Source organism: Alternaria viburni (assembly GCF_023758015.1).
Source record: "Alternaria viburni strain BMP 2772 chromosome Unknown scaffold_12, whole genome shotgun sequence".
Taxonomy (NCBI): Eukaryota; Fungi; Ascomycota; class Dothideomycetes; order Pleosporales; family Pleosporaceae; genus Alternaria; species Alternaria viburni.
In genome coordinates this window covers 425,446-447,754 of record NW_026055781.1, presented here as the reverse complement: position 1 = coordinate 447,754, position 22,309 = coordinate 425,446, and the positions used below count along the sequence as shown (strand labels likewise).

At 53.0% G+C, this 22,309-nt stretch overlaps 10 protein-coding genes across 10 annotated transcripts; 5 read left to right on the top strand and 5 right to left on the bottom strand.

The window, feature by feature from the left end:
* Nucleotides 1-18: 18 nt before the first annotated feature.
* J4E79_006187 (uncharacterized protein) lies at nucleotides 19-702 on the bottom strand (the record flags this gene model as incomplete). The annotated part of the gene is made up of 2 exons (XM_049355059.1): nucleotides 19-252; nucleotides 307-702. The coding sequence occupies 2 exons, from the start codon at nucleotides 700-702 to the stop codon at nucleotides 19-21; spliced, it is 630 nt and encodes a 209-aa protein (XP_049210455.1).
* A 576-nt stretch (nucleotides 703-1,278) lies between these two features.
* On the bottom strand, nucleotides 1,279-3,031 carry J4E79_006186 (uncharacterized protein; the record flags this gene model as incomplete). Its single annotated transcript, XM_049355058.1, has 4 exons — nucleotides 1,279-1,527; nucleotides 1,576-2,582; nucleotides 2,637-2,925; nucleotides 2,981-3,031. The coding sequence occupies 4 exons, from the start codon at nucleotides 3,029-3,031 to the stop codon at nucleotides 1,279-1,281; spliced, it is 1,596 nt and encodes a 531-aa protein (XP_049210454.1).
* Nucleotides 3,032-3,569: 538 nt separating this feature from the next.
* Nucleotides 3,570-4,586, top strand: J4E79_006185 (uncharacterized protein; the record flags this gene model as incomplete). The annotated part of the gene is made up of 2 exons (XM_049355057.1): nucleotides 3,570-4,277; nucleotides 4,326-4,586. The coding sequence occupies 2 exons, from the start codon at nucleotides 3,570-3,572 to the stop codon at nucleotides 4,584-4,586; spliced, it is 969 nt and encodes a 322-aa protein (XP_049210453.1).
* Nucleotides 4,587-4,820: 234 nt separating this feature from the next.
* J4E79_006184 (uncharacterized protein) lies at nucleotides 4,821-8,338 on the bottom strand (the record flags this gene model as incomplete). The annotated part of the gene is made up of 7 exons (XM_049355056.1): nucleotides 4,821-4,836; nucleotides 4,880-5,436; nucleotides 5,497-6,356; nucleotides 6,411-6,599; nucleotides 6,654-6,682; nucleotides 6,738-6,748; nucleotides 7,187-8,338. 7 exons carry the CDS (start codon nucleotides 8,336-8,338, stop codon nucleotides 4,821-4,823), a joined length of 2,814 nt encoding a protein of 937 aa, XP_049210452.1.
* A 1,009-nt stretch (nucleotides 8,339-9,347) lies between these two features.
* On the bottom strand, nucleotides 9,348-10,980 carry J4E79_006183 (uncharacterized protein; the record flags this gene model as incomplete). Its single annotated transcript, XM_049355055.1, has 2 exons — nucleotides 9,348-10,708; nucleotides 10,875-10,980. 2 exons carry the CDS (start codon nucleotides 10,978-10,980, stop codon nucleotides 9,348-9,350), a joined length of 1,467 nt encoding a protein of 488 aa, XP_049210451.1.
* A 580-nt stretch (nucleotides 10,981-11,560) lies between these two features.
* On the top strand, nucleotides 11,561-13,778 carry J4E79_006182 (uncharacterized protein; the record flags this gene model as incomplete). The annotated part of the gene is made up of 2 exons (XM_049355054.1): nucleotides 11,561-11,767; nucleotides 11,838-13,778. 2 exons carry the CDS (start codon nucleotides 11,561-11,563, stop codon nucleotides 13,776-13,778), a joined length of 2,148 nt encoding a protein of 715 aa, XP_049210450.1.
* A 196-nt stretch (nucleotides 13,779-13,974) lies between these two features.
* On the top strand, nucleotides 13,975-15,039 carry J4E79_006181 (uncharacterized protein; the record flags this gene model as incomplete). The annotated part of the gene is made up of 3 exons (XM_049355053.1): nucleotides 13,975-14,518; nucleotides 14,590-14,656; nucleotides 14,709-15,039. 3 exons carry the CDS (start codon nucleotides 13,975-13,977, stop codon nucleotides 15,037-15,039), a joined length of 942 nt encoding a protein of 313 aa, XP_049210449.1.
* Nucleotides 15,040-16,165: 1,126 nt separating this feature from the next.
* Nucleotides 16,166-17,928, top strand: J4E79_006180 (uncharacterized protein; the record flags this gene model as incomplete). Its single annotated transcript, XM_049355052.1, has 3 exons — nucleotides 16,166-16,355; nucleotides 16,414-17,490; nucleotides 17,567-17,928. The coding sequence occupies 3 exons, from the start codon at nucleotides 16,166-16,168 to the stop codon at nucleotides 17,926-17,928; spliced, it is 1,629 nt and encodes a 542-aa protein (XP_049210448.1).
* Nucleotides 17,929-18,904: 976 nt separating this feature from the next.
* On the bottom strand, nucleotides 18,905-19,587 carry J4E79_006179 (uncharacterized protein; the record flags this gene model as incomplete). Its single annotated transcript, XM_049355051.1, has 3 exons — nucleotides 18,905-19,263; nucleotides 19,313-19,384; nucleotides 19,434-19,587. The coding sequence occupies 3 exons, from the start codon at nucleotides 19,585-19,587 to the stop codon at nucleotides 18,905-18,907; spliced, it is 585 nt and encodes a 194-aa protein (XP_049210447.1).
* Nucleotides 19,588-20,870: 1,283 nt separating this feature from the next.
* On the top strand, nucleotides 20,871-22,251 carry J4E79_006178 (uncharacterized protein; the record flags this gene model as incomplete). The annotated part of the gene is made up of 2 exons (XM_049355050.1): nucleotides 20,871-21,087; nucleotides 21,158-22,251. The coding sequence occupies 2 exons, from the start codon at nucleotides 20,871-20,873 to the stop codon at nucleotides 22,249-22,251; spliced, it is 1,311 nt and encodes a 436-aa protein (XP_049210446.1).
* Nucleotides 22,252-22,309: the final 58 nt, after the last annotated feature.

Sequence of the window (22,309 nt, the reverse complement as noted above, 5' to 3'; positions counted from 1 at the left end):
CAAATTAAACATATTACCTTAGCATTTCTTCCACGACAGATTTAGTATCTGGCCGAACCCAGCATCCACCGAACTACCCTGCACGTAACCGTTTTTGTTCGACGTACCCGAATCCACCGTCGCAGAGAGACTAATCTGAATTCTCGCGTCCTTCTTCTGACACACCGACGCCTCTGTATCTGATATCTCACCGTTCTTGTGCAAAAGGAAGTCTTCCTCGAATGGCCCTGTTACAATCTTATGAATGTTGCCCTATCCTTCAAGTCAATACCTCTAACACCACTTTCAGTCGCCAAAACCACGTACCTTGCCCTTCATATCCACGCCATTCACATCAATCCACTTCCACCGGCTAACCAAACTAGCCTCAACACCCTTCTCAATATACACATAGCCTCGGAAATCGGCTGAGCTAACATCGAACGCCCACCCCGGCGAGTTCATGCCTATGTTCACTCTGCAGAAGGCGCGTGTCTTTGCAGTCCCTGCTTTTGGTCCGTCGGAAGCGGCGAAGTTGTCGAAGATGATGGTTAAGGCGGAGTTGTCGGAGGCGAGCATGACGCTGGCGTCGCCGGGCCTGCAGCCACTTCCATCGAGGTCGATGTCCAGGCTTGTTAGGGAGACGGCGCCTTTGGGTGGGAGGGCGGCTGCGGTGAGTGTGATGTAGAGAGTGAGTAGGAGCGCGAGGATGAGTGACGGCATGGTGTGTTGAGGCTACGGAGAGGAAGCCATTAGAGAAACCTGCACGTCTTATGCTTTTCTTCAACCATCCTTTTCCTGCCTAGGAGATCAAATACCGCCTTTTCTTGCCGTGATCGTGGCACTTCGACATCAATTCTTCGGTTGCGGCTGAAGGAGCCGTCAGGTCAATTCCCAATATGTAGTACCATGCTGCAATTGGCATTACACTTGCCTACATATAGGAGCTATATCTAACGAACCGCTAGGATCGCTGTCAGAACGGGTTAGGTCAGGGCTCAGCCTGGGTTTTAACGACCCGACAGTCTGTTCGAAAGTAAGGCAGGATTTAGCCTATGTGACACGCGCTTCCCACGATATAAGTCAACACGCATCGTATATTGCTTACGTTGCACGAACCGAAACGACAATTGCTGATCTCATAGACTGCTTTGAAAATCGATAGACTGGGCTGTATAGTTGTGTTGGGAAAGAAGCGCGAGGAGAATTTGTGCTTCACTCATTACCTATAGAAAATGACTTGAACGTCTGTCTTACAACGCTCTGAATACATGGATATCACTAAAATACTTCTTACAATTAAACAGCCTCAGTCCGCTGCACAGGCGCCTTCTCGTGGTGCTCACTCTCGTAATCGGCGTTCTTCGCATCTGCCTGCACAATGAACTCTTCGCGCTTCTCGAAGCCAAATAACTGATCCATCTGATCCATTCGCAGTCCTTTCGTGTCGTGGATGAAGAAGAAGGCGTAGATACTAGCGCAAATAAGCGCGGTGGCGAAGAAGACGTATACGCCCCATTCCATCGAGGTGTACATTTGCGGCAAGGCCTAGAACGAAATTAGTATATCTGTTACGTGCGACTGATAGATGCTTACCTTGGTGACTACCAGAGTCCATATCCATACAGATGCTGCTGCCCATGGCCCCGATATAGATCGCATAGATGCGGGGAAGATTTCGCTAGAGATGATCCAGGGAAGGCCGTTCGCACCAAATGACCAGGCAGCACCAAAGATCATGATCATGGCTGTTGCAGCTTTGCCACCGGCGACTGTAGACTCGGACATGGGCTCGCCCACTGTCGGCTTTCCAAGCGCGATGTAGACGGCGAGGTAGTACTGGCAGAAAGCACATATCAACGAAGAGATGATCCAAGGCCACTTCCGCCCAAACATGTCGATGAACCAGGTGAAGAAGATGATGGAACCTCCAGCTTTGATGATTCCGTAGATACCGGTCCAGAGAGTGACGTCGGACAATCCGATGGATGTAAAGATGGTTGGAGAGTAGTAGTTGATTGCCGCGGCACCACTCCAAGCTTGCCACATGAACATGAGGAATACCAAGAGGAATCTATTTCGCATTCCTGGCATGGCTCCTTCGCGTGCTGCGGCTTTGATCGTTGTGAGGAAGCTAGCGTGCGCCTCGCCATGTAGCAGTGCGGCACGCTCTTTCGCAATCTCGTTTCGCACGTATTGAACATCCTGGGCAATGTATGGGTGGTCTTCGGGTAGGTTACGGAAGTAGCTCCACGACTTCAAGGCCTCAGCCTCGCGACCGCGTTTCAGCAGCCAGGTAGGAGACTCCTTCAAAACCGGTATCATGAGAGCTAGCAGTCCGGCAGGGATGAGCTGAACAGCCATAGGCACTCTCCAAGCGATGGACTTTGATCGGTCCATATTGTGTACAATGCCGTAGTTGATCCAGAATCCGATGACGGCACCCGTTTGGTAGAAAGATTCGAAGAACCCAGTGAGGCGTCCACGAATAGCAGGAGGCGAGATCTCGGCGATGTAGATGGGCGACACAGCGGCTATTCCTCCTACACCCATGCCAGTGAAGAACCGCCCGGCGAGGACGAGACTCAATTGGTTCTTGGGGACTAAAGTGCACTATTAGTGTTGGCACAGACATCATATCAATAAAGATTGCTTACCAGTGCACATGATCGCGCCAACGATGAAGATGGCATCAGAGATAATGACTGTAGCACGGCGACCAAGGAGCTCAAGAAATGGGTACATAAGCAGCGCTCCTACGAGTCCTCCAGCCGAATATATGGAGGTGATGTTGCTGGTGATTTCGTTCTTGTTCGATGCATTGATGCCAAAGTCTCGTTGGAAGGACTCCTGGGCGATGGTGGTGCCGATAAAGGCAGAGTCGTAACCATAAGCCAAAACACCCATTGAGATGACGAGCGCGGCCATGTAGACCCTCCAGTTGTACTATAGACTACATTAGCACCTTATCATCTCACCATCGCTCAGCACAAGAACTTACAACTTCCGGAGGCGTTGGCCTGTCTTCGGGGGCGCGAGCAAAACCACCCATAATGACTATCCACCAGAACAAAAAATGTTCAAGCTACCGGACGGGTGTTGAAGCTGCAAAGTTCTGCAGTAGTCTTGATGCCGATCCCAAACCTGGGGCTCCCACGTTCTTATGAACCAAACGCGCTTCCCCACAAAACACCCAACCCATCCGGGACGGAGAACCAGGTTGCCACATCCGACCGCGACCTTCCCCAGTGGAGTCTCCAGAGATGGCGCACTCTTGTCGCGTGGGTTCGGTGGCGTGGTGTGGGATCTCGTGGGTCTAGTGCAGCCGACACGCGAAGCTGGCGATGCGAGCGTCGGCAGCCCAACGTCACCGTCGCGGTCGTAGCCGACGGCGAATCGCGCACCTTGAGAGCCGATGGAACATCCACACGTCTCCACGCCGAAGCGCGTCTTCTCGCATGCTCCATCGTACTACCGGAACGCGTCGCGCAGTCGTGGATGCCAAAATGCGGCGGTTTCGCTCTGCTCGTGGAATGTCGTCCACATTCAGTTCCCCTCTGTACCTGCTCATCTCTTGACATCCTCACAAAATGCCTTCCGCAAACGGCACCAACGGCACAACAACATACTCCTTCCCACCAGGAATCCATGTCCCCTCATTGACCTGGTTCAAGAATGACACCAAGCAAGAGATCGACTGGGATGTCCAAGAAAAGCATTTCGAGTTCTTGATTTCCAACGGCCTGCACGGCATCGTGATCGCAGGAACAAATGGCGAAGCAGCAACATTATCATCAGCTGAGAAGACGCAACTCGTCCAAACCGCTCGCAAGACGGCACAGCGCCTCGGTCGCGGAGACCTACCCATCACAATTGGAGGCGTAGCAGGCTGCACGCGCGACGCGATACAGCAGACCACCGAGGCAAAGGAAGCAGGCGCATCATACTACCTCGCACTGGTACCCTCCTACTTCCACTTCTCCATGAACCAAGATGCCATCGTAGCCTATTTCCAGGAGCTAGCCGACGCATCCCCCGTCCCCATCGTCCTGTACAACTTCCCCAACGTCGTAGCCGGGCTCGACATCAACTCCGAGATGCTGGATATCCTCGGCAAGCACAAGAACATTGTAGCTGTCAAGCTCACGTGCGGAGGCATCGCAAAGGTTGCGAGGATTAGTGCTGCGTTCGACAAGTCGGAGTTTGTGGCGCTGGCCGGTCAGAGCGACTGGCTTGTACCCGCGCTGAGTGTGGGTGGAATCGGCACAATTACTGGTGTCGCGAACTTGTACCCCAAGGTATGTACTATCGCCAACGTTTTGCGTGTTTGGAAGCTAACAGATCAGTCCTGCATACACTTGTTCAACCTCTACCAATCAGGCAAGCACGACGAAGCATCAGCCCTCCAGATCAAGCTCTCGGTCACGGAATGGGGGTTCGGAAAGGGTGGCATCAATGGCACCAAGTACGTCGTTGCGCATAAGAGAGGATACCCGGAGAGTAGTGCGGACTGCCGTAGGCCTTACCCACGATACACAGACGAAGAGAAGAGGAAATGGGTTGTGAGCCAGGTGTCAGGTCTTGATGAGCTGGAAGCATCGCTATAGAATGCTGCTTCGCAATGAAGAATTGAAATGTCAAAGTGCTCCACTTCGGATATCTGAAGTCTTCCGACAAAGCCCTCCTCTCAGTTGTTGTGTTGTCACCTCAAAACGCCCATTGCTCTCTAAGATCCCGTAAGACGCCATCCGTCCTCCAACCTATCAGTCTCTGCAACTGTTCCAGATACTCCACACAAGCCTGCTGCTCCCGCGGATCGATGATATAAGCTCCACATGCACTCAGAATGTGACTACCCTGGAACATAGCATTACCACAATGACTGTTACTAACGCCATACCCTATCGTTATCCTCATGTGCTTGCGAACAGCCGCGTCGGTAGATTTCCTAGCCCGAACACCTGCCAACCCAACTAATGACGCGTTAGGCGAGTATATCGTGAGCAATATCTTGCAAAGGTGATAATACTGTAGTCCGACTGCCACGATCCCCTGCGGACAAAGCAGTTCAGGCCAGCTTCCCTCAAACTTGTCACCCGCATCGGGTTCGACGTGGAAAGCCGAGAACGTCCAAGGCTTCGTGCGCTCCCATTCCTCGACTTCATCGTTCAATTCTTTCCATGTTTCGCGGCTGATGTTTTCGCTGCCATTGTTTGTGCCTCCGAAGACAGTTTGCAGGACGACGGCGAACAGGAATATGATGCGATTCGCCCAGCTTTCGTCGTCAAATTCGCTGAAGACAGCTGAGTGGCGGTAGTTGTCGAGGCTGAGGTTGAGTGGCTTTTGTGTCGTGAGAGAGACGTAGATGTGTTGGCGGAGAGAAACCCAGGATGCTGATTCGCGGAGGCCACCGTCTGCGGCGAAGGAGGAGATACTGTTTAGTATACGGGCGGTACCCTGTGATCATCATGTGGTCAGGAAAAATACACAGTCAAGCTCAAGGGCGAGAGAACGTACGAGGTGGTGGCAGTGTTCGTCGGCATCGCCCATCTCTTCGTGAAGCCGAAGCAGGATAACGGCTATGAGGAAGTTCTCATCCCAATGTGCCAGCGGGTCCTCAAGTGCTACGATTAGCGCCTGTAAGCACTGATCTACATAAGGCTGCGACACGTCTTCTACGGCCTTGCCCATCAGCCAGGAGTGTCTTGCAGCAACACCCAGTATGCCATTGAGAATGACGGGGAAGTGGGCTGCGCGTTTTGGTACCTCAGTAGCAAAGTGCCGCCGTGAGTCACACACATCGATCCACGAGGTGCAAAAGAAGAGGTAATGATGGAGGAGACGGGCTTCGTGTGCGTTGTTCACGGGCCACCTGAGTGTTGGCGCTGAGGAAGGACTGAATGCTGTGGAGTTATAAGGAGAGTGATTATTGTTGATCGATCCGAAAGGACTCTTCTTCGATAGACTCGGGGACTGTGACAGACGTTGAAGTGATCCGGGGCTTGCTTGCCAGTTTGTGTTCACTATTTGACTTATCGAAGACACGGCGCGAATGCTTTGCGGCGCACTATTACTGGTACAGGTCGTGATACCGATTAGAGACTGTGGGACCTGAGTGTTCAGGACCTCGTGGATGGAAGGCAACTCGCTAGTGTCGTTGAACTCCGAGGTTGGAAGGTCCACGAACGAGGTTATGTCACCGTACGTCGACGCCAGTTGGCTTTCGCTAGACACTCTGTTCAAATTTGAGTTTTGCCGGCGGGCTTTTGATGCAACGTCGAGAGTGTTGGGCGTGCTTTCGGGATTCGCTTCGCTTTCCGGCCCAGCTTCGTACTCTTCTTCGTCACCGCTGTCCTTGTTCGGCTCAACAAAGTGCACTACACCACGTTTCATCAGCGATTATCGCTATTTATGAATTGTTTTCTACGCACATGAGCTTGGAATATCAACCCACTGCTGTCCCACTTGGAACTCAAGGGACTGTTCAGCGGATCCTATGTCTTCGCCGGCGTTGAACTTGACCGCCGTAACAGGTCGGAAGCGAAAAGCATTGCCGCGAATGCATGGCTTTTTGCGCTCGGTGCAGTATTTGCATTTTTCCGAGTCACGCAGCTTCACGCCTATAAATTCCTACATTAAGCGTTTGGATGGCATTGGAGTGTAACAGCCCGTACATTTGATGTGACGCTCACGACAAGCTTTGCTGTTCAGCAATCAGCAAAATTCTACATGCGGGCAATCCCGCGGCTTTGACTAACCATCCGCTTCTCTGTCTCATCGTGAGGTCGGAGGCCCGAGGACTGTGAACGATGGAGTTGCTACGTTGAGCCGGGAAATCGATCCCATCTTGTCGGTTTTCCTTTCGGGTCACTTACCCCGCCCGCTTCGCATGCAACGTCCTAAGTCTGGAAGCTTGCGGGGCATCTTCCGATGGAGGAAAGCTTGGAACGTAATGCGCAGTTTGATTGGTATAGGTCTGAGCCGGAAATGACAAGTATACGCGCATTGACCTGTAAATGGCAAGGCTTCCCGTATTCTCTTACGCCGAGATTGTCGCTCGATACCTGCAAAAAACTAACAGAATTGCGACTGACACTCGCCCGCGTGTTTTTGGTGAGCTTCAATGTGCGTGTTGGAGCTGGACTGAACATTACACGATCGCGAAATGGTTTGATGATGCGAAATACTCCTGGCTGACCAAACGCACGTCCACTCTTCGCTTGCCTTCATCCTGTCGTCTTTGCACTTCTTCCAACAAGTCTGCGGTAGCTTTCGCGTTGGTAGCGATGCTCTCGAGACTGCGGATGGCTTCAATGATCCATCTTCGTTCCTCCAAGTCGTCTTCTTCGCACCCCCACATCATCAGTGGCCACAAGACATTGACCGGCAGCGACTCGTCTGCCTGCGCCATCAGATGTGTCAGACGCTTTATATTCATTATGGCATTTATAACATCCTTGGTTTTTGGGTACTGCACGTATGCAACGCGATGTAAGTGTATGAACGATGCGTAGTAGTTTGCGAGATAGGTCCGGAAACTCCGTGTGAGTGCGCCTGCTAAGTTTTTGGCTATGTGTTTTTCGGTGAGGTTTCCAGCAACCGCATGATCCATCAATGCTGGTCGCTGGCCGTAAAGTGCATGTAGATCCTTGGAGATTTGCGCTGCGATGGCCATCACTTCAGTCTCATCCTGAACCGTGCCGCGTGTACGACGCCACGGGTCAATGCGTGTGATGCGACCGGCGAAGGACTGCACCTTCTGATAGAACATGATACCGGGATGATATAACACGTCAAACAGAATTTCCTCGATTTCGGTGTCCGACGTGTCCGGATCTGACCCGGGATTGGCCGCAGGCGACGCATCAAAGATGGTCTCGTCTGTGTCAGCCAAGAAGAGACCTTCTCCACCTGCTGTTGACACAGCGCGCGCGTCAAGTAGGCGCATCCATGAGATGAGTCGACGTTCCGGTGCCGAGAAGGTGGTTTTGCTGACACTCTTTATAAGTGTATAGGCCTCGCGTAGGTTCGTGTGGGCTCGTGGCAGCATTTCCGTAAGAAGATCGGTATAGGTAAGCAGGAAAAGGGCAGCGAGCATGTGTCTGAGGTCACTGTCCTCGACTACTCGCGTCTTTGCTAGGCAATTCGCTACCTGTCTGGATGCGGTATCATACAAAGGCCTCCAGTCTGCCTTGGCCATGTCGTTGCCCAGCCCACTGCGCTGCATCTGCATCGCGGCGAAAGCCATGATGGCACTCTTGACGATGGGTGACTCTGCAGCCAGAGTGGCAAAGAATGCCCGGGTAGATGCCCATTTGGGACCAATTTCCACCGGTGTCAGGATGGGTGGCATGAGCATCTGGAGGAATGTGTGCAAGAGGTAATCTTCGTTCGGTCCATTCGACGCGCCCTCGGTAGAGAACGGTGAGGTCGAAGCTGGATCAGGCTGATGAAGTCTACGCTCTGGCAACTCATGCACTTCATTGCTCGCAGAAGACGTTACTCCCAGGGTCTGACTTGAAGATCTATGAGCCGGCCGGGATTGGTGGATGGACTGCGAAACCGGGTCCGAATGTGTTGCTACGCTCGCGAAAGACGCGGTGTCAGTTGGCCACGAGCTGGGACTCAACAGCATGGCTTCGTCCCAGGTACCCAAGCTCAATGGCCCAGATAGGTCAAACCCAAACCCGTACCCTTCCAATGGTAGTGGACCAGAAAAGAAGGGCTGGTGCTGGCCAGTGTTGAACGAATGGGATGGATTGGTAGTGCTACGAGCCGGCGTGCGGTTCCAAGTGCAATCGAGATTCAGTCTTTCGCAGTGTCCACATCTGGGCCTCTGCTCATTACATCGCACTTTCCGCCTCCTATGTCGATGAGCGTTGGTGGAGAGTAACGAAGAATTTCCGCGTACCTGCACGCATTGCAGCCGTTTTTTGACCGCGCAGGGCGAGGCTGGGCTGGCGAGGATTCAGACACGGGCGCCGAAGGCACCAAAGGTGGCTGAGTTGGTGCTGGCGGCTGCGACATAAGCGACGATGGTTTCTCGATTCGCTCTCGATTCGAGATGGAGATGAATCTGATTGCGATGACTAGGGTATGTAGAACCGTTTATGTATGCTGCACAGCGGAGTAATAGTATGTGTGTGGGGGCCAATCAGCTCAGGCGCTATCTCGGTGTTTATGCGCGGGTGGAGCAAAGGAACGGTCGCGGCGCACGCCTGATCGAGATTTGCGCATCGTCACTGTGACACCTGGGCACTAAATACACTCAGTAATATGGGCTTCTCCGTTGCGATGCGGACGTTTTGCGATACCCGTTGCATTTGACGATTTACCGCAGATCTACGAAGCTCCAAACACCTCTACTCTTACCTCGCCGATGTCCGCTCCCGTCGCCAAATCTTCACAGGCATCTCCCCCAGGATCCAGTTCATCGTCTCCAGCCGCTGAAGCTCCCAATTCGGACTACTCAGCGCAAAATCATACCGCCTCAACACACTCGCCAAAACCACCGTCTGCTCTAGGTACGAGATGTTGCGTCCGATGCAGCCTCTTGCACCCGCCGAGAAGGCCAGGAAGTAGGGCTGCAAGGCCTTGCCTTCTTCACCCAACCAGCGCGCCGGTATAAACTTGTCGGCGTGCGGGAACACGGATTCCTGCCGATGTGCAACATATGCAGACATGGCGACGGAGACTCCGCCCGGAATGTAGTCACCAAGGATGTTGACGCCTTCGGCTGGCGTCTGTCGCGGGAGTCCATGGGGTGTTGGTGGGAAGAGCCGGAGCGATTCGTCGAGGCATGCACGGAGATATGGTAGGTGTTTTACCCTGTCGTAAGCGACTACCCCATCGCCTTCCTCCTCCTCGTCTTCCAGTGCCGAATCGATCTCTTGCACCAACTTCATCTTGATATCTGGGTGCTTGATCAATTGGTACATGACATTAGCCATCGCAATCGCTGTCGTAGCTGATCCGGCGTTCATCATGATGCTCACTTCCGCGATGATCTCGCCCCATTCCAGATTGTTCGGATGGCCGTTCTTGTCTTCCATCAGCGTTTGGAAGAAGTCGTCGAGCTTCTCCCCTGCCCTGTACCGCTCCAGGCGCTTGTGAGCGAGTTGAACTGGTACGCCCTCCCATTCGTTTGCATAGTCGCTCATGCGCTTGTAGAAGGGGATGACGTTCGAGAGTTTGTTGATGAGCGGATACCAGTCGTATGGCCAGACCAACAACGACTGTTTCCGAGCTGTGTTGTAAAGTGCTGGTCTGAAATCACATTCGTATGTTGACCCGTCTGTCCTCCGTCCAGTAACCCTGTCGTGGCCCCGATCGAGGAATCCAAGCTTGTCGGAAAGTCCAATATCGGCGATAGCGTCTAGTGTGAAGAAGTTCGTCCACTTCCGATAGTCGAGGTTCACGTCCTCAGGCTTTGGTAGCTGTCCAGGAGGCAATGGTGAGGTGCAGCACTCGTCAAAGTGCTTTAGTAGCTTCTGCGTCTTGTCGGCTACCTTGTGCTCCCAGCCCTCCAGGTTCTTGATTGCATACGCAGAGCTCATCAACTTCCTCTTCCGCGCATGATCATGTTTGTCGATGGCATCGGCAAGATGGTAATGCGAGCCTGCAGTGACAACGTACGATCCGTCCTTGGTACAGGGAGTATTATGGCCGTAGATGTCTTTCACGGCTCGAAGGTCGCCGTACGAGAGGAATTTGGGGCCCACACGGATTACTGGATGCTTTCGATGTAGTTTCTCAAGGTATGTGGACCGCGCTCCGCCGTGCGCAAGCACCATGAATGGGATCGAAGATATGCCCGAGAGCGGGTGCATGTTTGGGTAACGCCGAAGACCTGAGATGTCAGTCGATATTATTATTGTACTTGATGGCTGACATACCATTCACATCGCGGAAGTAAACGACTACAGGATAGATAACAAAGTAGAAAAGAGCGCACGCGCCTAGCGCAGCAGCATACGGAATGGAAATGACCGCTGTAGACATCTTGGGTCGTAATCAATGCAATAGCAACGTTGAAAACAATCTCATTAGCAGCTTTGCGTAGTGATAGTATAGATTGTGCGATTGAGAGTTTACTTAAGTGCTCGTCGCGGTATCTCACTGCCCGTTGATGCAGCCGCAAAAGTGGACAACCGCATCCCAAGTTTACCAAGACGGGTATGCTTCGGAGAATGACGTCCTATTGCGGAATGCATTGCTACGACCGGTATATGCGGGCTTGAAAAGTTGAATCGGGAACTACGTGTGGACACCAACTGACAGCTAAAGTGTGGGGTAACGCGGGGATGCCATAGTTTACTCGCGTCATGATCAGCACTGCCACGAGCGTTCAAGCATCACAACGGACTACCGAAAGCGTTGCGCCCAGAACTGTCTGGTTGTTATCGACAAATCAGGTCTGGCAGTCATGCCCGAGAACTATGGGTTGGTGCCAGTACCTGTACGGCTGTCATCAATGGTCCACGTGCTCTTGACTGATTGAAGGACCATTTGCTTCTCCCTGGCTATATCGTCGCTTCAGCCTGTCAAACCTTTGTAGGCTGTTTTGCTTCCTTCTGTCATCATGGATTCACTTGGTCTACCACTTGACATGTCAGAGTTGCGGTCACAACTCAATCCTCTTCTGCAAGCACTCAGCACAACACCAGTGTTCAGCAGTTTCAAGCCCTCGACTGCAGCAGACGGACTAGCTGCATTTCTATGTCTTCTTACATCGCTCGGGTATATCACTCGTGGTCGCATTTGGGACAAGCCGGACCCGAACTACCATGTAAGGAGACTACTTCCACGCAACTTTGCATCCTTGATGTCGCAGCATACTGACCATGTTGTTATCGTAGGTGTATTTTGAGAGGCCACAGATCGCAGAGGGCTTTTCAAACGGGAAGACCACTTCTACGCGCGACGTTTGCCAACGCCTCGATGAGGACGGCTATCATTGCGTCATCTTTTGGGGCTCACAGTCCGGTACATCGGAGCGCCTCGCCGAAAACTTGGGTCGAGAGTGCGGCGCGCGCTTCGGAGTGAATGCCTTGGTCGCGGACTTATCCGATTACGATGCCGAGAGTATTGCGAAGATCCAGAATAAGTACTTCGCTATCTTCATCCTGAGCACATATGGCGAAGGCGATCCGAGCGATAACACTACCGGCCTTTGGGATTGGATCAAGCGGGTAGGCGACGACAACATTCGGCTTGACAGCTTGCGATACCTGGCGTTCGGTCTCGGTAATAGCAACTACAAGTACTACAACAGGGTCCTCGATGTCGTCGCCGATGCCTTAGATGCTGCAGGCGCTACTGCGCTGATGCCACGACAGAGAGCCGACGATGCCAATGGTGGCACAGAGGAGGACTATCAAGCATGGAAAGATGATGTCTTCACTCTGCTTGCTCAGATGGGTTTCGAAGAGAAGGCTGTCACTTACGAGCCGACCATGGGGGTTGATCTCACCGCCGTGAGCCCTGGTCCCGAAGCAGATTCCGTCATATCGGTGCACCACCAACGATCTGCCTTGAACTCAGCCATAGTTCCTTTGACCATCAAACACTCTCGCGAGTTGTTTGTGTCGGGAGATCGCAACTGCGTGCACTTGGAAGTGGATCTGGGCAATACGGACATCGTGTACAAGACTGGGGATCATATCGGCATCTGGCCTGTGAACCCTGAGGAGGAAGTCAACCGACTGCTCGACATCCTCGGCTTGCAAGGCCGTAGACACGACTGCCTCACCGTAGCACCAAGAAGTGGTTCCGACAAGCCAAAGATACCGTCGCCGTGCACGCTCAAGACAGCTTTCCGCAATCATCTAGAGGTTTGCGCGCCTGTGGCTCGGAAGGCTGTGCTCGAAGTTGCTCAGTTTGCGCCCACCCCTGAAGCCAGATCGAAGCTCCTCGACATTGCGCAGGACCGTGGGCGTTACGAGCGGTTCACGTCTTCTGCACACGTCACGTTCGCTCGGCTGCTCGAGCTTGCCAGCCCTGGTGCTGCGTGGACCTCGATACCGCTCGCCTTCGTCATCGATAACTTGCTGCCGCTTCAGCCGAGATACTACTCTATCTCTTCGAGTTCCGTAACGTCTCCCCGGCGCATCGCGATCACCGCACTGGTAGTCAATAAGACGATCGCGACTGAAGGCCAGTCAAGAACCACAATTCCTGGCCTGACGTCCAATTACCTCTTATCGGCATCCAATCTTCACCCGGCCGGAAATACGCCAATTCCCACCTATCACCGCCCGGCCGGAAGTGGAGATGTCCAGGGCCAAACAGTTCTCGCGCACGTGAGGAAGTCGAAGTTCAAACTGCCCGTCACATCTTCGACACAATTGATCTTGGTAAGCGCTGGTACCGGCTTTGCCACTTTCCGTGCGTTTCTCCAGGAGCGCGCCAAATTGCATGCGATTGGTAGGCCGATTGGCAAGATGTTGTTGTTCTTCGGATGCCGGAACCAGGAGGACTACATCTACCATGACGAGCTGGCAAAGATGCAGGAACAGCTCGGAGACAAGCTAGAGATCGTTACTGCATTCTCGCGAATGCAAGGGCAGCGCAGAGTTTATGTGCAGGACCGGGTGGCCGAGCACGTTGGCAAGGTGCTGGCCATGCTGGAAGGAGGGGCCAACATGTACATCTGCGGCAAGGCAAGCATGGCCCGGGAGGTGGATATGAGGCTGGAAGAAGCGGTCCAGGGTGCGCAGGGTAAGACCGAGGCCGACGTCAAAGCGTGGGCTGACGGGCTGAAGAAGAGGGGCAAATGGAAGGCGGATGTTTGGGGGTGATTTCGGTTGGGAGGTGTTTACCATAGCGCGTTCGTACGAAGGGAGGGCGACCCCACTTTTACCAATTTACCCCTGCCAAGCCAAGCAACACGGCCAAAGCCCATCCGCGCCCCAACGGCAGCTTGTGCGCCAGTTATCCCGCCACCTTTTGCTCACACCTCAAATTTTCATACCTCTCTTTGCATAGCAGTCAACAATGGATGTCGCTCTGGAACTCCTGGATCCTCTTGTCCTGGACAAAGCCTACGCATGGGCTCTCCCCTCGCCCGGCTTCAGCGTAGCCAATTCTTCGTTTTCAGACTTTTCGGCCGCTAGCACAGCGCCTGCGTCCCAATGGCCACGCGACAACATTTACCGTCAAATTCTATCGATTCTCGTCATTACTCAGCTCGGCGCAACTTCTCTCTACCTCCTTTTCAGCTCTCTGTCCTACTACACTGTCTTTGATCGCCGGCTCGAGTACCACCCACGCTTCTTGAAGAACCAAGTCTCCCAAGAGATCAAATCATCGCTCTTCGCCATCCCCTTCATCAACCTTTGTACCCTGCCTATTTTCCTCGCTGAAGTGCGCGGTCACAGCTTGATCTATACCAACACAAGCGAATATGGCTGGCCCTGGCTGGTGGCTTCAGCCGCTCTGTACATGGCTTTCAATGATTTTGCCATCTACTGGATTCATCGCCTAGAACATCACCCCAGCGTGTACAAGTACATCCACAAGCCACACCACAAATGGATTGGTAAGTGTCCCCAGTCTCTTCCAGATGTCTTGCATTTGTGTCGTTCCCAATAGCAATGCTAATTTCAACAGTTCCTACACCATGGGCTGCGCTAGCTTTCCACCCGCTTGATGGGTTCGTTCAGTCATTGCCATACCAGTGAGTATTCCCCAGGCCATTTCCCCAAAACCTCATTGCTAAATCTCAAAAGCATCTTTGTTTTCATCTGCCCAATGCAGAGACATCTGTACATGGTCCTCTTTGTTGCTGTCCAGATTTGGACTATCTTCATTCACGATGGCGATATGATTACCGGCCATTGGACAGAGAAGTGGCTCAACAGCCCCGCCCATCACACACTGCATCACATGTACTTCACAGTCAACTACGGACAGTACTTTACATGGGCCGACACCTACTTCGGCTCTCACAGGGCACCGCAGCCAGAGTTGGACCCTATTCACGATGCGCTCAAGGTTATGCGCGCGAAGGGCCTAGTGGATGAGCAGGGCAACCCCATCAAGCACGCCAAGAAAGAGTAGACGAGTCACGATTCCACTTCCTGGGGGAGTTCATGAGTTTAATAGATTTCTTTGAGGAGACAAGACGAGGTATGGCAGATCATTGGTTAAAGACAGCCAATTAGCTTCTCAGATCCTCAATTTTTGGACCTGCAGGTCATTTTGGTATGATAGATCTCCTCGTTACAGCGAGAACCTTATAGCAATATCTAATGTTAATGTAATACCAAGAAGCGCTCGCTCATACCAACACTGTCATTGAAGAATGATCATGCCGATCTGATGGTTTTCGAGTAGCATTATCAATCAGCGATTGCTTGAGCAGGAAAGACACTCAAACGCCCTGTGGCACGCTGAGTTACGGACGTGGAGAAGCTCTAGCTCCAATAGAAAAAGGCTGTTGCTTCCGCTACCCCGACTTTTTTCGTCACGTCACGTCGCATGATGTGCGAATCCAACCAGTTTGTCAAAGGCCGCCTGGACTTCGGTAACCTTCTATCGGCTTTGTGGTATTTCCATAGGATGGGTCTGGCGATATCCATCCGATCTCAACCTCGGAATGTTGAAAACGGCAAGCCCGCAGGATACGGCCTTTTGACTCCGAGCCTTGGCGCCCAACGTAGAAGTCTATGCCGCAAACTTCCTATCCTCGACTATCCTCAGCCGCACGCGCGACCAGCGTTCTCGATCCGCCATGCCGTGTCAACCAATGTGCAGCATCCGATTGAGCTGTCAAGCGGTCCCAACACGCCGGTCTACCCTGTTCTCCAGGTCCCTCCCCCGCATTTCCCCATGCACCCCAGCATTGCGAAGCGAAGAATGACGCATACCCGATAGGTTTGCGGAGACTTGCGAGCAGAAACCTGGGGAAAGCGTTGCCAGTATGGTGCGACGGATCCCAACGTGGCAATCCAGGTCAGCCTGCGAGAGCTCTTCGCATCGAGCTTGGTTGCGCGTCGTGCCGGCCATTGTCGGAGAGCGAATTTGAGGCTACACGAGTAGCATAAGTAGCACGCGATATCTCCTGGAGTATGGCTTGAAGTATCGCAAGCTCTCGAGCCTCTCCTGTCATCATTGCATTGTTGACTCTGATCACCACCTCTGTAATATCGTCCGAACTCCTCACCACTGCCTAATACAGGTCATTATGGCTCAAGACATGAAGAAGGTTGATATCTTCAACGAACGGTCTTCCAGCATCGACAAGATTGAAGATATCACGACTGCGCGCGAACATGCGGATCAAATCGCAAATCTCTCTGGCATCGAAGCTACAGCCGCTTCGAAGGCTGCTTGGCTAATATCCATGACTGTTTCTCTCGGTGGCCTCCTTTTCGGTGCGTAACTCTATTCCTAAGTTGAATTCTGAGATCCGACCTTGCTGACTTTGTCGAGGTTACGATACTGGCTACATCTCTTCGGTGCTCGTTACTATTGGCTCATCTCTCGGCCACGAACTCACGTCCTCCGAGCAGGAGCTCGTCACATCACTTACCTCTGGAGGTGCCCTCGTGGGAGCTGTCATAGCTGGTATGATTGCCGACAAATATGGTCGCAAGCTGCCAATCTTCTTGGCGTGCGGCGTCTTCGTTATCGGCACCATACTCCAGACGGCTGCGTATCACCTCCCACAGTTCGCTGTAGGCCGCTTCGTCGTAGGCCTGGGTGTCGGCTCAGCGGCTATGATTGTTCCTCTGTACATCTCAGAACTGGCGCCAGCCAAATATCGAGGCCGGATGATTGCCTTTAACAACATGAGCGTCACCTTCGGCCAGTTTCTTGCGTCATCCATTGGTGCCGGCTTCGCACAAGTCGGAGGCGCCAACTCGCAAGCCTGGAGAGCAACAGTTGGCATCGGTGCGGCACCCGCCATCCTCCTTGCCGGTCTCCTGACTCTCTGCCCCGAGTCTCCCCGCCAACTAGTCGCACACGGGAACGTAGATCAAGCCAGTATTGTCCTTACGCGCATCTACCCAACATCGACCGAAGAGCAGCGACGCGCGAAAATCATGAGCATTGAGATGAGCATCAACGAAGCCACACAGACTATGGTGGATGATTCGGTGTTCAAGACTCTGGCCCGTATCTTCACCACGGCATCCACTTTCCGTGCTGTGTTTACAGCATGCACGATCATGGCCATTTCACAACTGTCGGGCTTCAACACACTCATGTACTACTCAGCGACGCTCTTCAAGATTGTAGGCTTCAACAACGCGACCGCTGTCGCCATTACCGTTTCCGCCACGAACTTCATCTTCTCGCTCGTCAACCTTGTCATTGTCGACAAGTTCGGCCGCCGTCGCATTCTCTTGATAACGATTCTGGGCATGAGCGTCTGTCTTGTCATCGCTGCCGTCAGCTTCTCTTACATCCCGATTGATCTCCGCACATTGGCTGTCCAGAGCGAAGAGATTGGCTGGCCAGGTTATGTCCTTATTGCCACGATCATCATCTTTGTTGGCTTCTACTGTAAGTACCCTCACTATGCTGAAGTCTTTTTTGTCTTCTCTTCCGCTATCACTAGACCAGTGCTAACTTCAATCAGCTAGTGGTGTGGCTACCGTGGCATGGATCGGCACCGAGCTGATTCCTATGGAGGTCAGAGCTGTTGGAACGATGTTGAATACGGTCACATGCTGGAGTACCAACATCATCATCGCCTCGACCTTCCTTTCCATGATGAAAGGCATCACGCCATCAGGGGCCTTCGGCTTCTACGCAGGCATCTGCTTCGTCGGCTGGCTATTCGTTATCTTCTGCTTCCCTGAAGTCAAGGGGATGCCACTTGAGGCCATCCGCGAAGTGTTCGAACACGGATTTGGCGTCAGATATGCGAGGAAATGGCAGAAAGAGAACAGGGAGTTTGCCAAGATTAATGCAGGCAATTCGCAGGCCTTTGGTCACTAGTCAGAGGACTTCATGTATGAATGACATGAGGCTGGCGAGTAGGTTCTTTTCATGTGGATACTTTAGTTGCGCTTGGTATGTCGCTTCTCGCGATGCGACGAATACATTGATGTAATTCATCTTGCACAAGTCCCAAGCACACATATAGCATGCATGCGGTGAAGTGATGAGATAATATTTCGGTGTTGGTGTCAAGTCCCCTAACCAAGTACCACGGTTCCAACACCGGATCCCCCAGCCCGTAGCCCTACCAACCGGACCCCTTACCAGGCCAGCATATCAACAAGACATGCAAAATACTTCTCCTTCCTACCCCTCCAGCCACCTCCGTCTAAACGCACAAGCAAAGTCATCACGATGCGTAAAGCAAGCCTCATCGCCATCCTCGCAACCGCCATCACCAGCGTAACAGCCATCGACAAAATCGGCCGCTCATCAGACAAATGCTTCGCCTACGCCGTCACCGATGAGGCCTGGACGGAAAACAACATGAGAAGACGGCGGGTCGTATACGATACCACGAAGAGCATTCTGCATTACGATCAGACCATGTATAGCATTGGGTGGATGTGGTCAAACGAGAAGGAAGGTGTGTATTCTACCATATCCTATCGTTTGGAGATCGGCTACTGACTGTTGGCATTAATAGCGTGCAAAGCTCGTACGGTAGATACCGTCGTGTACTACAACGGCATCGTCGTTCCGGCAGGCGCATACGTTATCGACAGCAGCGAGATACTGAGTGAAGATGGGGATCGCGCGCATCAGTGTCTTTTGGATGTGTTCCGGACTACTTTGGGAAACAACCTGAACTGCACGGTATGATTTGGGTGTGGACTTCAGGTAGTGAGGAGGAAGGGATCGGCGTTGCATTTAGGGGGCTGGGGATTTGGAGTTGCATTTGCAGACTATTGAACGCGGAGGTGCATTTTGTATGGGATATGTTGCGCTTCGAGATAGAAGGACAAGCTTCTTCCTACGCTTCCCACCTCTTCGTGTTATCTCCACTATTCACCTGCAAGTAGTTTCCAGCAATCGGGGCTTTCAGTCCAGCATCCACAATGAACTTTGGCCAGTCAATGCCGAACCTGCTGCTGACAGCCTGTTGATGCGCAGCCGGAACCGCGAAGTTTGCCGGCTGCTCATGCAGCAAGAACACGTAACGATGAGTGGGAGGCGCACCAGCGGGTGGCGCAGGACCAAAGTACGACGAAGGCGTTGTGGCTGTCGTAGTGAGGACCGATGTGCCGTTCTGCTTGGTGCCGGAGGGCGTGTAATCCTGCAGAAGGGCATGCAGGACGGTTGACGCACGGCCGTTTTGGGTGACATCGATGTCTGAGCAGTGTCAGTGTGATGCGTTTTTGATAATGAGAAGGGGAAATACCGATCATTGCAAGCAGGTACTTTCCGCTGAGCGTTGTGTTGGTGAGACCAATGACAGGGGCCTTTGCCGTTGCTGTTTTACATCAGTATGGCACATCCTTCTTTGCACCTCGGGTTCGTACTTGATTTTTTAACGATGAGACCGGGATTGATGTACTGTGTCCCGTAGTAGACATCCAGCGTTGCATTGGTGGCAGGAGTGAAGCCCGAGGGCGTGGTCTGCGCGATGGCCGATGCAGCGAGAACCAACGAAGATGCAATTGTCGTGAACTTCATTTCGACACGTTTTGAGTAGGAGTGATAGATATCAGCGTCTCAGAAGATGGTGATTTTCTGAGAGCAGTCGACGAACAACATCATAAAGGCCCCACTGCGACATGGTGTGGTCTGGCCCCTCCACTACTGCCATGCTATCGACATGCGGGTGCTCTGCAACATGTTGAGTACAGGCCAAGAGAAATTTAGAAAGGCAGGATGTTTATAGATGAGGCTTGAATCTAAGCGAATCTGATATGTTGCAGGCTGAAGGGGCCTTCATTCCGACCCCTGTCGCCCCCGCAAACTATACATACGTGTTATCGGCACTTGACTTGAGTGTCTTTCTATCCGTCGCAAGCAATTTTCCAGTGCTGAATCTCGGAATGAAGTCCTTCCTCGCTCTTGCTATAGGCTTGTCTGACATGGCTTTGGCATGGTCACATGATAGACGAGCCCAACTTGATGTCCCAGCTCCGGGTACCCAATTATATCAGCTGCGGTCCTCATCGTACGTCTAGTCATTTGGAATCTTCTATATTGGATCGCTGACTATCGCACACAGCGACGATCCGTCCCTGGACAGCCAATGGGTGTCTCTGCCAGTCAGTTCTTTGGACAAACGCACCTACGTGCTCAGCGACAGCCAGGATGCCGCTAGCAAGTTCTATCTCGTGAAGTACAATGCAACGAACACGTGGGAGCTTCATGCGGCCGAGGATGGGGATCGACAGGTGGTGTTGCATAGTCGAAGTCAGTCTAGCGAACTCCTATACATGAGCGATGTACTGCGTCCGGGTTCGACCGACGTGCTTGAGGGAGAATTGGCAGAGTGGGGGGTCTTCATCTTGGATAACAACGTCCTTGATGTTAGAGATGGAAGTGCGCTAACGGAAAGGTCTTTCGTAGCTGTGCACCCGGAAGCTGAAGGTGGTGTGTATGAGATTGCGTTGTATGATGGTAAGTGCTTTCCTTCCAGCGGCCGGGCTTTGATGATGACACGGTTCAGGACAAGGCACTGCTTCCTTGAGGACGCTGACCGGTATCAAACTGAACTTTGTGAGGCTTCCAAGGATTTGAAATGGTACACAGTGAACTCAAGTAAGGTGACATGGTCCAAGGCAGCAAGTGGTTCTGGCTGCTGGTGTTGTTTGTCTGTGCGGCTATCGATAGCGACTTCCCAAAAATCCAACTCCAATCTTGGCATCCCACCAACGCCGCTCCCATTGTCGACAATCCACCAGCCCCGCCCCTGCGCCCGCCGCCTACACACTGCCCCGATACCAGTCTCTGCTATTCTCACCATGCCGGGCGCCAAGACCACGCTGCTCATCGAGGGCACCTTCGAGGAGCTTACCGACGAGTTCGCACAATACATCGACAGCCTCAAAAAATCCCAGGGCGATGAGAGCGCCAACCTCCAGGGCGAGAGCGCGGACCTGCTCAAGGAGAACAAGAAGGACGATGTGCTCAAGAAGCTCGTCGTCGGCAGCCAGGCGCTGAACCAGGCGCCCGAGAAGGGTACGGCTCCAGCAATGACTCGAGGGGTCCTTCTGATGGAGAAAACACCGGGCTAACAATGAGTGCGCAGAGTTTATTGCGGCCTACAACCTGCTCATCCACCTCGTAAACCAGTCGCCAAATGTCTCCATCTTCATCCCCAAGATGTGCCAGAACCTGAGCACGCCCATCTCCTCGTCGCCTCTGAACGGTGGTGGTCTTGCGCTCTCCATCCTCAGCACCATCTTCAACACCACCCAGCCAGACAGCGAGACGCGCTACCACGTGCTCCTTGCCATTCTCCGTGTCATTCGCGCCACATCAAACTTCGAGACACTGCGACCACAACTCAAGCAGCTCGACAGCTGGATAGCCGCATGGAAGACCGGGGAGGAGGATTCGCGCAAGCTCTACCTTGCTGTGAGCGACGTCGCATCGGACGCAGGCGAGGAGGAGCAGGCATACACATATCTGCTACGCGCACTCAGGACATTCCCTTCAGAGCAGGCTTCGTCCCCAGAGGCTCGCGAGCTCTCTCTTCGCGCCCTCAAGTCGGCCCTCACACACCCGACCCACTTCGATTTCCAAGATCTCACCGATCTCGACTCGATCCAGGCCCTCCGTAACTCCGACCCCATATACTTCCAGCTCCTTGAAATCTTCAACTCCGATCTCCTAGATGACTACAACGACTTCAAGGACGAGCACGATGGCTGGGTTGAGGAGTCCGGCCTTGACGCCGGTGCCTTGAACCGCAAGATGCGCCTCCTCACTCTTGCGTCCATGGCTGCTTCAGCGGGCCAAGCTAGGTCGCTACCTTACGAGAGGATCGCAAAGGCACTACAAGTACCATCCGAGGACGTCGAGATGTGGGTCATTGACGTGATCCGCGCTGGTCTCGTTGAGGGCAAGCTCAGCCAGCTCAACCAGACCTTCCTGATCCACCGCTCAACATACCGCGTCTTTGGCGACAACCAGTGGAGAGAGGTAGCTTCAAGGTTAGATTTGTGGCGAAACAGTCTGCAAGGTGTTCTGCAGGTCATCCAGCAGGAGAAGCAGAGGTTCGCGCAGGAGAAGGAGGAGGAAGCAAACAAGGCCGACCAGAAGGCCGATATGGCGTCGCGGTTCGGCGGAAGGGGCGGACAGAGGAAGCAGCAGAGGGCCATTGATGACGATATGGACTAAGTGGTTACGTCGTCTTGGTGCGCGTTTCTTTCTTTCAAAAGGGGTCGGCTTGGGACGG